Source organism: Talpa occidentalis, unplaced genomic scaffold (assembly GCF_014898055.3).
Source record: "Talpa occidentalis isolate TD23 unplaced genomic scaffold, MPIMG_talOcc4v2.1 talOcc4.12, whole genome shotgun sequence".
In the NCBI taxonomy this organism is placed as follows: domain Eukaryota; kingdom Metazoa; phylum Chordata; class Mammalia; order Eulipotyphla; family Talpidae; genus Talpa; species Talpa occidentalis.
This window is the reverse complement of record NW_023601212.1, coordinates 37,950,907-37,961,709: the sequence shown is the minus strand read 5'-3', so window position 1 is coordinate 37,961,709 and position 10,803 is coordinate 37,950,907. Positions and strand designations below refer to the sequence as shown.

Sequence of the window (10,803 nt, the reverse complement as noted above, 5' to 3'; positions counted from 1 at the left end):
GGCTGTTCGCAGCCTCTGGAGCGCGGGTTCGATTCCCGGCCAGCCAGGGAGCAACCCACAGGGCGCTCAGACCTCTCCTGCCACCCACTGCTCCCCTCAGCAGTGTACTTCGGTCCTTCTGCCTGTTCTGCTCCCCGCTCTGGCTCTGGTGAATTCTCTCACCCTCCCGCGCCTCTGACTGTACCCCAGTTCTTGTATAAATAAAAAATTCTTTAAAAAAAAAAAAGACACCTAAGCTTAAAAAAAAAATAAAATAAAAAGAGGAGAGAGAACCGAGGCAGGATCCAGCGCGCAGCTCAAGCCCTCCCCTCCCACAGGGACGCGGGTCCCCGAGGACGCAGGTTCCCACCGTCGCAGCCCCCGGGCGGAGGCCGCCGGCGCCTCCTATTGGTTACCTCAGGAGACGCCACGCCCCTCGCGCCCGACGCCCTGGTTTCCGTCGCGAAGGACGCGGCGTCGGTTGGTTGTCAAGATGGCGGCGGCGGCGGTGGGGTCGCTGCCGCCACTTCTCCCATTGCCGAGCAAGGTCGTCGCCGCCGCCGCTGCCGTCGCCACTACAGTCGCCGGCGCCGCTGCGCGGGAACCAGAGCTGTCGCGACCAACGCTTCCGCGCCCGTGACGCGGGCCCTGAGGGACGGAGTGCGGGGAGGGGCTGGGGGGAGGAGGAAGCGGGGCTGCCATGACGGAGGCGCTGGGGGCGAGCCCGGAGGCGGCGCTGAGGTGAAGGATGCTGGCCGGGAGGCCGGGGGCCCGGAGCGCCGTCGCGGGGCTAGCCGCTGAATCCTCGGACCCCCGCGACCGAGCCCTCCTCATCCCTCGTTTGAGCGGCGGGCGGCAGCGACCTGGCGCTTATCTGTATCCTTCCAAGCCGCGGCTGCCGGGGTAGCGAGCGGTGTGGGGCGCGCGGCCCTTCCTTCCCCCCATCAGATTCCCTTTTCACTGACGCAGGGGGTAGAAACGAGCCAGTCATCTTAGTGCATGTATTTGCTTCAGCGACTTTGCTCCCTTAGTCCTGAAATTATACCATTTTATACTAGTTGATGACCGCTTTCCCCGCCACCGTGTTGTCCTGTCTTAATTCATCAACTTTGGTGTAAACGTCCTTTGCAAATTTAAAATAACACCAGTCATATGTTCTGTGGGGATTGTTTCCTTGCCTTGTGGAATGACAGTCTTTACTTCCTATTATCTATCTCCTGATTAATCACGCAGCTCGCAGGGAATCCACGCATAAGTAAAGTGTTTTTTGCTGTCCTGAACGGGTCCGTTTTTATACTCAACCTAATACACCCCTAATTCGTTTACCAGAGCTGCTAAAGCCTAGCATAGTTGGGTAATTTGTTTTGTTTTCCATCCTTTGCCCAGTCTGTTGTCAGAGCGACAGCAGAGAGGAAAGCAGAAGCGCTTGTGGACCTGGAATCCCATACGCCGGATTCTGACTTTTTCCTAAAAAGTGGTGGAGACCAGCTTTGATGTTGCTGTGGGTTGCATTCTAGAAAATTGAGAGTACAAGAGTTTTGTTCCTTCAGCGAATGATATGATGATTAGAATTTAACTTTTGTACTGTCAAAGGACTTGGTTTACAGCGATGGTGCCGTATAATCAGGAAACGGGGTATCATCTCTTTCCAAGTTAACCCCTTCATTTTCCTATCTTCGTCTTACCTTTTTTCTGGGATGTTGCCATTTTAACAACAAATCAACTGACAATATTAATTGAGTGCCTGCTTTTCGGCTTTACTGGTCTCGGAGCTCAGAGCAGGATCCTAGTGAGGAAGAAAGGTATGTACAGATCTTCCCTAGTGGCAAAATATCCCTTATCTAATCATGCTTTCCTCAAGCTTCCATCCCTTTTGTCTTTTCCTTTTTTGGCCAAGTTCTTAAAATGATAACCTGTAATAACAGCTACATCATTATCAACATGAACTTTGCCTTCTGCCCTTTCTTCTCCCCACAACTGAACTCTTAAAAGCCTACTGTGAGGCAAATTGGATTATTTTCCGCGTGGATTTGATTCTCTTCCCTTGACATTGTATTTTTTTGGACATTGAATTCTTGTCACACTGACCCTGATTTATCTCTAAATCAGAAATTAAGGAAGCACTGTAAATGGCTCACTGACAAGTAGTGTCATTCCATCATTTTCATTAATGAAATAGTAGTAGATTTAATATTTTTAGTTTATGTGGTGTGAACATTGATACAAAGAACATGTTTGTAGGTAGAATTTAGCAGTATGTTAAATGAACAGAACCAAATGGACTTAATTCCAGAATTATGACAATTTCCTGTAAAGAAATATATTACTAAAACATATTTAAATACTAACTGTGGTTAAATATAAATAATATATTACTAAAAATATACTTCAATAATAATATGATTAAATATGAAAATTTGGTTAAATTTAAGAAAGTCGTAAATGATCATTTCAATAGATGTCCAAGAGGCTTTGATAAGATCCGGCAACTTTTGCTGGTGTGTGTGTATATGTATGTGTGTGTGTATATATATATATATATATATACACACATACACATTTATAGACTATCCATATATATCTTTTTTTCTAGTTTATGTATATTTTGCTAGCATATAGTATATATATTAATTTATGCATTTTTTAGATCATTGTTCATTTTTGTACAATATTTGCTTTCTCTTCTCAGGTGTAGACCCCATAAAATTCCCACCACCAAATCACTCATGAACCATCACTATAGTCCCTTGTGCTTTCCCCTCCCCTTTTCATCCTTCTCTTTCCCCCTCCCCTGCAGAATGTCTCAGATTTATAGTTGCCTGTTAATTTTGTATTTTCATGTATTTTTTTTCTGATCCCTTATTTGGTTCTCCTATATTCCTCCTATAAGTGAAACCATCCAGTATTTTTCTTTTTCTTCTGACTTATTTCACTGAGCATAATCCCTACCAGGTCCATCTATATTGCTGTGAATGGCATGAGTTTATCTTTTTTGATTGCTGAATTGCTGGAGACCAGCTCCAGCTAGATGTCGTGTCAGGGATCTCAGAAAGGAGAGGACGGCGTCGGGGGGAAGTGGAGCGAGGTAGGAGTGAGGTAGACACAGACACCTTATTTAGTGCAAGTATCTCCTACTGAGGGTCTCAGCAGGTCTTTATTTATACCTTAAGGTGAGTGGTGAGATTACATCAGCATAAGCATCAGAGCAGAACAGAAACAATCATTACATATTTTCTCATGAATATACAAAGACCCTCTTGATCTCATACTACAAAAGGACACTTCTTTAATCTGATGAAGAAAATCAACAGGGACAATTACTCTCCTAGGTACAACTCATTTTCTAACATAATCAATTGTCTAAGACAGTACAATGTTCAGTAACAAGCAATCATCCTGTCAAGCCTTCCTAATTTTGGAGTAGACATGAAAGTTCATTGTTATGCCATATTACTAAAATCAACCCATTCTCTAGTACTCAATTCATCTAGCCTATTTATCAATTACTTCAAAGTGATCTAAAGTAGCTCATCAATACTGTCTAGTTCTACAGAAATCTAACTTTTAACTAGAAATACCTAACCTCCACACATCCTGCGAACTGTTGGCCTTTTGCATACACCAGATGTATTGTTGCTGCAAACAGGTACCCCCCAGGTTAGGCTATGGTTTCCAAGCATAGCTAGTTCAGGGCAGCTTGTTCTCCACAGTTCTCAGGGCCAAAACATTTCTTTCCTAACTATATTTTTAACAATTTTTACTTCTTTTGTGATAGTTCATGCGTAAGAACAATAAGCCAATTGTCACCTGGGTCCAAGTTAGGTTTTCACATGCCAATTAATAACTAACTTACTTCAGCATTAACCAAGAACAAAGAGGAGAGCATTAGCAGGCCTTGCCATGGAGACTCCCTAGTTCAGATCTTCTTTGGGAAGTGCAAGAACTCCCCTCTTCTGGGAAGTACAACTTTCCCTCTTGGGGGAGCACAGGAACTCCCTGCTTCTCGGGAGTCTCCACCAATGCCCTGACCAGGTCAAGAGACAGCATGGGAGGCACAGCCTGCCGCACTGAATAATATTCCATTGTGTATATAGATCCAGTCATCTATTTTTGGGCATTTGGGTTGTTCCATATCTTACCAATTGTAAATAGTGCTGCAGTAAACATAGGGGTGCAGGTATCCTTTTGAATTAATGTTTTTATTTCCTTTGGGCAGATTCCTAGAAGTGGAATTGCTGGGTCATGTGGTAGCTCCATTTTTAGTAGTTTGAGGAACCTCTACACAGCTAGCCATTGTGGTTGGACCAGTTTGCACTCCCACCAGGAATGTAGGAGAGTTCCTTTTTTTCTACATCCTCGCCAACATTTGTTGTTGCTAATTTTTTAAATATGTGCCGTTCTCATTGGTGTAAGGTGGTATCTCATTGTAGTTTTGATTTGCGTCTCCCTGATTATAAGGGGTATTGAATATTTTTTCATATACCTGTTGGTCAGTTCCATTTTCTCTTTGGAGAAGTGTCTGTTTAGTTCTTCTGCTCATTTTTTAACTGGATTGCTACTTTGTTTTTGTTGAATCCTGTGAGCTCTTTGTAGATCTTTCCCATCAATCCCTTATCAGTTGTATGGCATGCAAAAATTTTCTCCCAGTCAGTAGGCTGCCCCTTTGTTTTGGTTAATGTCTCTTTTGTTGCACAGAAGTTTTTTAGTTTGATGTAATCCCAGCTGTTTATCTTTTTGTTCACTTTCTTTACTTTTGGGGATCAGTCTTTAAAGATGTTACTGAGATGCATGTCATGTTTATATTGGGATAAGGGAATTCTTCTGAACATGATAAAAAGACTAAATCAACAGTATCATTATGTTACTAGGTGAAAAAAGCACTTTTTATGAGATTTATTTTGAATGATCTTGGTGTTTGTTAACCATTGTATACCTGTTACAAAGTAGATGCTCGAATTTACTGAATGAGTGACTGAATGTGTTATAGGACAGGGAGAGGGGCAGCCCAAGCCCCGCAAACCTGCCTATTCTACATGGGTTCTGCCATCCGCCGCATCAACACAAAACACATGAGACTTTAATGGGAAGGAACTTTAATAAAACTAGGAAACAATACAGGTAAGGCAAAGAGTCTAGTTTCTAAATGAAGCACCCAAAGTTACCCATCCCCTCGTGGGTAAAAGTCCATCCATATGGGATCGGCCCAGAACAAGGCCCCAAAGCCTGCCACAAGTCTAAAGCATCTTCCAGTGGGGACCCACAGAAAAGGGTCACAAACAACTGGACAAGCCCGGAAGGAAAAGAGCAAAATCAACATCAAGATAAAAACTGCCATTGTCACCTCCCCACGGGTCTCACCCACATCTGTGTCACCCAGTCCACGACCAAAAGACAAGCAGTTTCTTTACGTGTCTCTAGGCTCCATGCGCCTCCTCCAGGTCTTCTTCTGGCTCCATCCTGCTTCCTTCCTCAGTCTCTTCTGCAGCTTCTCCTCTTCCTGCTCAGCTCCACCCTCCCTTGGGTGGGGCAGGGAACCTGGAACTTTCCCCTTTCCTGGGGACCACCCTGTTACAAATGGAGAAACACAAAACAAACAAAAGAAAGAACTGTAGTTTTGAAATAAGCAAGTGACTTGATGAAATTTCTACACGTGATTTCCTAATATGAATTCAGTACTCAGGGACCTTCCAGTTTTCTGTTGAAACTTTTTATCACTTGAATTAGAATTTCCTGATTCTAAAAGATATAAAAGAATCAAATTGTATAAAGTTCATCTGATTAAAACTAGCTAAAGTTCTATCATTCTGATCTCTTAGAATTCAAGATAAAAATAGGATGGTTTAAAAAAAGTGAAAGCTCATGTCCCCTTCATACAATGTCTTTTTGTCTCATAAATATCTCCAGTCTTTCCCTCCTTTTTATCCTAGCACACACACATGCCTCCCTTTCTTTATAGTCAGTTTATAATCTATTCTTATTATCTGTTATACATCTTACTATACATCTCTCTCCACTCCAGCATCCTTGGTTCTTTGCATATGTTTTCTTCTGCCTCAACTACACAGTAACTAATATAGCCCTACTTCTCTACTTTTTCCCTCTAATAATAAAAATACTGTCAGAAAAATCACAAAGCTAGACAGACCCCACAACAGAGTGATGGTTTCCATCTTCACACAAACAAGAGCTGGATTCTCATTCTTCCTAATGCCTGTATATGCCAGATCTTTATCACCTCTCCCTCCTAATACCTCCCCGCCCCCCACTCTGATTAGCCCGTCTTAACTACTTCAGATTGCAGTGGAGGCCATAAATTCCTTCAGGTCCCTCCCAACAAACAAACTCTTTTTTTTCCAGGTTCATTGATGGCATATCACTTTTATGATAGGAGTGAGTCCATTCATCTGCCCTATTATGTTTATCACCTGCCTCTTCTAGTAGCCCTGGCTTATAAATTATCCTACCTTTCTTACACAGGTCGCTTCCACTATCCAAAAATAGAACATTCCTACTTGATATGATTTGGTATGCTACTTTTTGAGTCTGGGAACCCTATTACCATTAATTTATATGGAAAAAAATTGAGTATTACCAAACCCTCAAAATACACTACCAAATCATGCCAAGTAGCAACATTCTGCTTCTCATATCTAGGGAAACCTGTTGTTTATTTTCAACTGTCTTCTTTCCAGATAGCCTTAACATGTTTACGTATGACATCTTTAAAGTTAACAGTAAGAACCCTTTTAACTATGTTCTAAAACCTCCTATCTCCAAAACCTCTAAGCAGTAGTCTAAATTCATTGACACTACTTTGAGTTACACTTTGTACTACTTCCAAAATAAACTTGAGCTGATTAAAATGGCATACTTATAAAATGTAAATTAGAACTGTCAAAATAAAATTTCACAATTTTCATGTGTTTGGAAGTATAGTAAATTTGCTTTTTGAAATATAAGAAAATAAAGTAAACCAACATCACCTCATTAAAAAGTATAATTTAATATATTGGAAACCATAAAAAACAAATTTCAAATGAAAATATTTCAAAGATTATTCTTTTAAAAATTTATCTAAGGACAATATCTGCACTACCATAGAAGCTTAGTATTTATGCTTTTCAATGTATTGAATTTATTGAAATTAATTCAGTAGTTCTCAATACATGAATGTCCAGTGACTATGAACTATGACTATGAACTATGCCAAAAAGTAGTCAAACATAGAAAATATCCTATTTTTGTACTAATATATAATAAAACATTTTCTACCTGGTCTTTCTTTAAAAAAAGGGGGGGGGCTGGGAGGGTAAAGTACTGTCCTCCACTCAGGAGGTTTTAAAATTTGTGTATGTATATTTCTAATGACAGAAATTTACATGACCCTCTTAGAAATCAATGTGTCTACATGGCACTAGAAGTTATAAAAATATATACACTTTTCAGTATCTCTACTGAGCGTTTTCTCCAAAAAAATGATTCAGCAAGTTTTTACTAAGTCGTTACTATATAGATCACCATGCCAGCCACTGGAGTTAGGGAAATGTAGAAGAGATACTGATGACACTCCTGAAGATGTCAACTCCTCCCATGGGGGTTGAAGAGGCTTCTAATGGGAGAACACTTGAGGTAGCCCTAAACAAATGAGTAGTTAGCTATGCATGTGCTGAGAGATAATGACATGCTACATAATGGTTCTGTTCATAAGTATCTCAGGTAGAGATATGTTGATAAATGAAATTGAAAAAATTATAAAATGCTTGGGATACGAGACCAAGAATTTTGGAATTTGCTATGTAAATTTAGGGTGTTTTTTGAGAATAGCAAAGACTGAAAAATCCAGTCATGTGCATTTCATTGGTTTTGGCAAGTTTCATAATAAAGAAAAGTTAAGTAGTCTTGACCAAGTTCATAATGTTTAAAAGTAACTTGTTTTTTTTTTCCCCAGGGAAAGTGAATTATTTCTTCAGTTCTAATACCAAGTCGTTTTTTTTTTTTTAATATAAAACATTTGCCAGTCATATGCTACCATGAGTGTGTACACATACTCGTTCCACAAAAAATCATTACATCATTTATATGGGGCAGTGATAATATCAATTAGCAATGGCAGTCATCCACTAAAGACCTTTAAAGTCCTTAACTTTATGTAATATTAGAGATATGAAAATCCACCTGAACAAAAATTTAGAAGAAGAACGCCAGATATTATTGCAGCAACAAAAAATATGTCGAAATCGAGCACGTAAATATTTTGTGGAGTCAAACCGGAGGAAAAAGTAAGTGTATTTTGTTCAGAAGTGAATAAATACAAAATCATTAGAAATTAATAATTGCTCAACTTTGGAGCATTTTACTAACTTAAGTCAGGACAGTGCTTTATCTATAAACACTGTTCAAGATTTGTGTGACTTTGTAAATGTTATTATTGCTTTTCTGCCTAAAGCACAAAGATTGTGGTGTGTTTAATATCTAATTCCACCAACTGTGATAATATTAGTCTTTTTTTGTCATAGAACTTATTATAATGTCATAAAGACGTCTTAAAATGATGAAAATGTTATATTCTTTGTTTTTCAATCATTCCATGATAAATTTAAAAATTACCGATTAGTGTTTAGTATACTTTGATTTTAATTTATAGTTCACTTATATGTAATTTTTGTATATGTCCTACCCTCATACATCTGATCAGAAAAGTGGGGTGAAATATGAATAATGGGAATGTGATTTTTAAAAGTCTAAAAATTACTGTCATTAAGAGCTTTCTCATTTAAACTGGAAATAAAAAATGAAAACTGCTTGATATTTTTCAAGATATGTTTGAATTACCAGACTTAAGAAAGAAGTTGTGTCATTTTTTTATTGTTATTTCTGCTATGTTGTCCATATTTCTACAATACATGAATAGAAGAAAATCCCTAGAGTTTATTAACTACATCATTGGGCATATGTTGAAAATCCCATTTGGGGAATACAAAATTGTTTACCTGTAATTTTTCTCTGGCATTATATCTCTCTTTAGATTAACTCTTTCATTGACTGGCATAGTTGAAATTATTTTAATGAAGCTTGTTTTTGTTTCGTATTTGTATATTCCTGTTTTTCTTCTACCTTTTAGTTCCTAAAGTGAATAATAGGTATGTAATAGGTGATGAATAACAATAAATAATCATGTTTTAAAGCTTATGAGCTTTAAAGTCAGAGATTTAGGTTTAAATCCTACCTCCATAATTTAGAGTAAGTAATTTAATCTCTTTGGGTCTTAGTTTCTCATCTGTGATTGGAATTAATATTTATTTCAAAGTTCTTACCTGTCTTCTTGACAGAATTCTGATCTAGAAAATACAGAAAAGAGATTTTGGTTTGAAATTCTAGGACGAAGAACATTTTCCACTATAAGCTTATGTTTTATTTTTCTGTTACCCTACAGTGCTAAGACACAAAATGTTCTTTTTAAATACTAATAATATCTATGAGAGTAATATGTGCACTTCTGAATTTCAGAATATGTATCATGGCCTTTTTTTGGTCTTGCCATTATCTATCCATTTGCTTTACATCATCTCAGTTTATGCTTTCCACTCACATAATAAACACAGAGTTGTATTTTTTTTCCTACAAGTGGAAACAGTCTTCTTAGACTAATATGGAAGCAGTCTCCTTCCACTGTTTCTCAGTTATACTTAGACATTGTCAGTGCTGTGTCCTAAGTAGAACTCAAAGGAAAATATCGGTAGCACTAAGTGCTCTTTATTTCCATAAATAGCTTAAAATGACATACATTTTTTTTTAAAGATTTATTTATTTATTTATTTATTTATTTATACACGCACTGGGTATAGTCAGAAGTGCGGGAGGGTGAGAGAATTCACCAGAGCCAGAGCAGGGAGCAGAGCAGGCAGAAGGACTGAAATACACTGCTGAGGGGAGCAGCGGGCGGCAGGAGAGGTCTGCGCGCCATGCGGGACCCTCCTCCAGTGGCCAGGGAGCAGCCGGGGATTGAACCAGCGCTGCAGAGGCTGCAGGCAGCTTCGCAACCCAGCGCTCAACCACTGTGCCACGGGGTGGCCCGAAAATGACATACATTTTTTATACATTCATGGTTATTAAGTATGGCTATCCTCTAATACTGTCTTAAAGGAATATTTTTGTGCCAGAATTGGTCAGTTCTGCAATAAATTTGAAGCACTAGAATATTGATTTAGTCTTTACAACAGCAATCACACTATTACCTACTATATATTTTAGCACCTTGACGGGCTGGTCACTGTACTGGATGCTTTACATAGTTCCCACCACCATCTCTTACATTCCCTTGTCCTTTCCTTCTCCCTTCTCTCAACCATAGAGCCTTAACAGTGTTTATTGATGTCCACTAATTTTTAAGGTATTTTACATTTTTAATCCTCTGCCATGTAAAAGTCTAGTATTTATTTTTTATCATTCTGACTCACTTTACTACACGTAATTATCTCAAACACCCTTCATTTTGTTGAAAATGGCTGTATCTCATCTTTCCTGTGACTGAAAAGTATTTACTATGGCATAGTGTAGCTAGACCACATCTTCTTGGTCCAATTATCTGTTGATGGACATTTAATCTGCTTCTCTGTCCTAGCTATTGTAAATAGTGCTGCAATAAATATTGTTAAGCATATAATTTCTTGTATTTATGGTTTTATGTTCTTTGGATAGATGTCCAAGAGTGGGATTTTGGGGTTGTATGGTATTTCCATTTTTAGTGTTTTAAAGTAAATCCGGATTGCTTTTCATAAAGGTTGCACTCTTTACATTCCCACCAACAGTGTAATAGTTTATTAA

General features: G+C 38.9%; 1 protein-coding gene across 8 annotated transcripts in view; it reads left to right on the top strand.

Annotated features, from left to right (window-relative positions):
- CEP126 (centrosomal protein 126) overlaps positions 1-10,803 on the top strand; it is a 92,778-nt gene that overhangs the window by 3,099 nt on the left and 78,876 nt on the right. For 4 of the 8 annotated variants that reach the window (XM_037505727.2, XM_037505726.2, XM_054693252.1 and 1 more), the window contains exons 1-2: positions 728-855; positions 8,139-8,258. The exons of 1 other annotated variant lie outside the window; for it this stretch is intronic. In XM_037505727.2, coding sequence (XP_037361624.1) covers positions 728-855; positions 8,139-8,258 — 248 coding nt within the window. Of the gene's footprint in view, positions 1-727; positions 856-1,720; positions 1,782-7,927; positions 8,259-10,803 lie in introns of those variants that run through there. 3 more of the 8 variants (XM_054693255.1, XM_054693254.1, XM_054693256.1) reach the window with 3 other exon arrangements.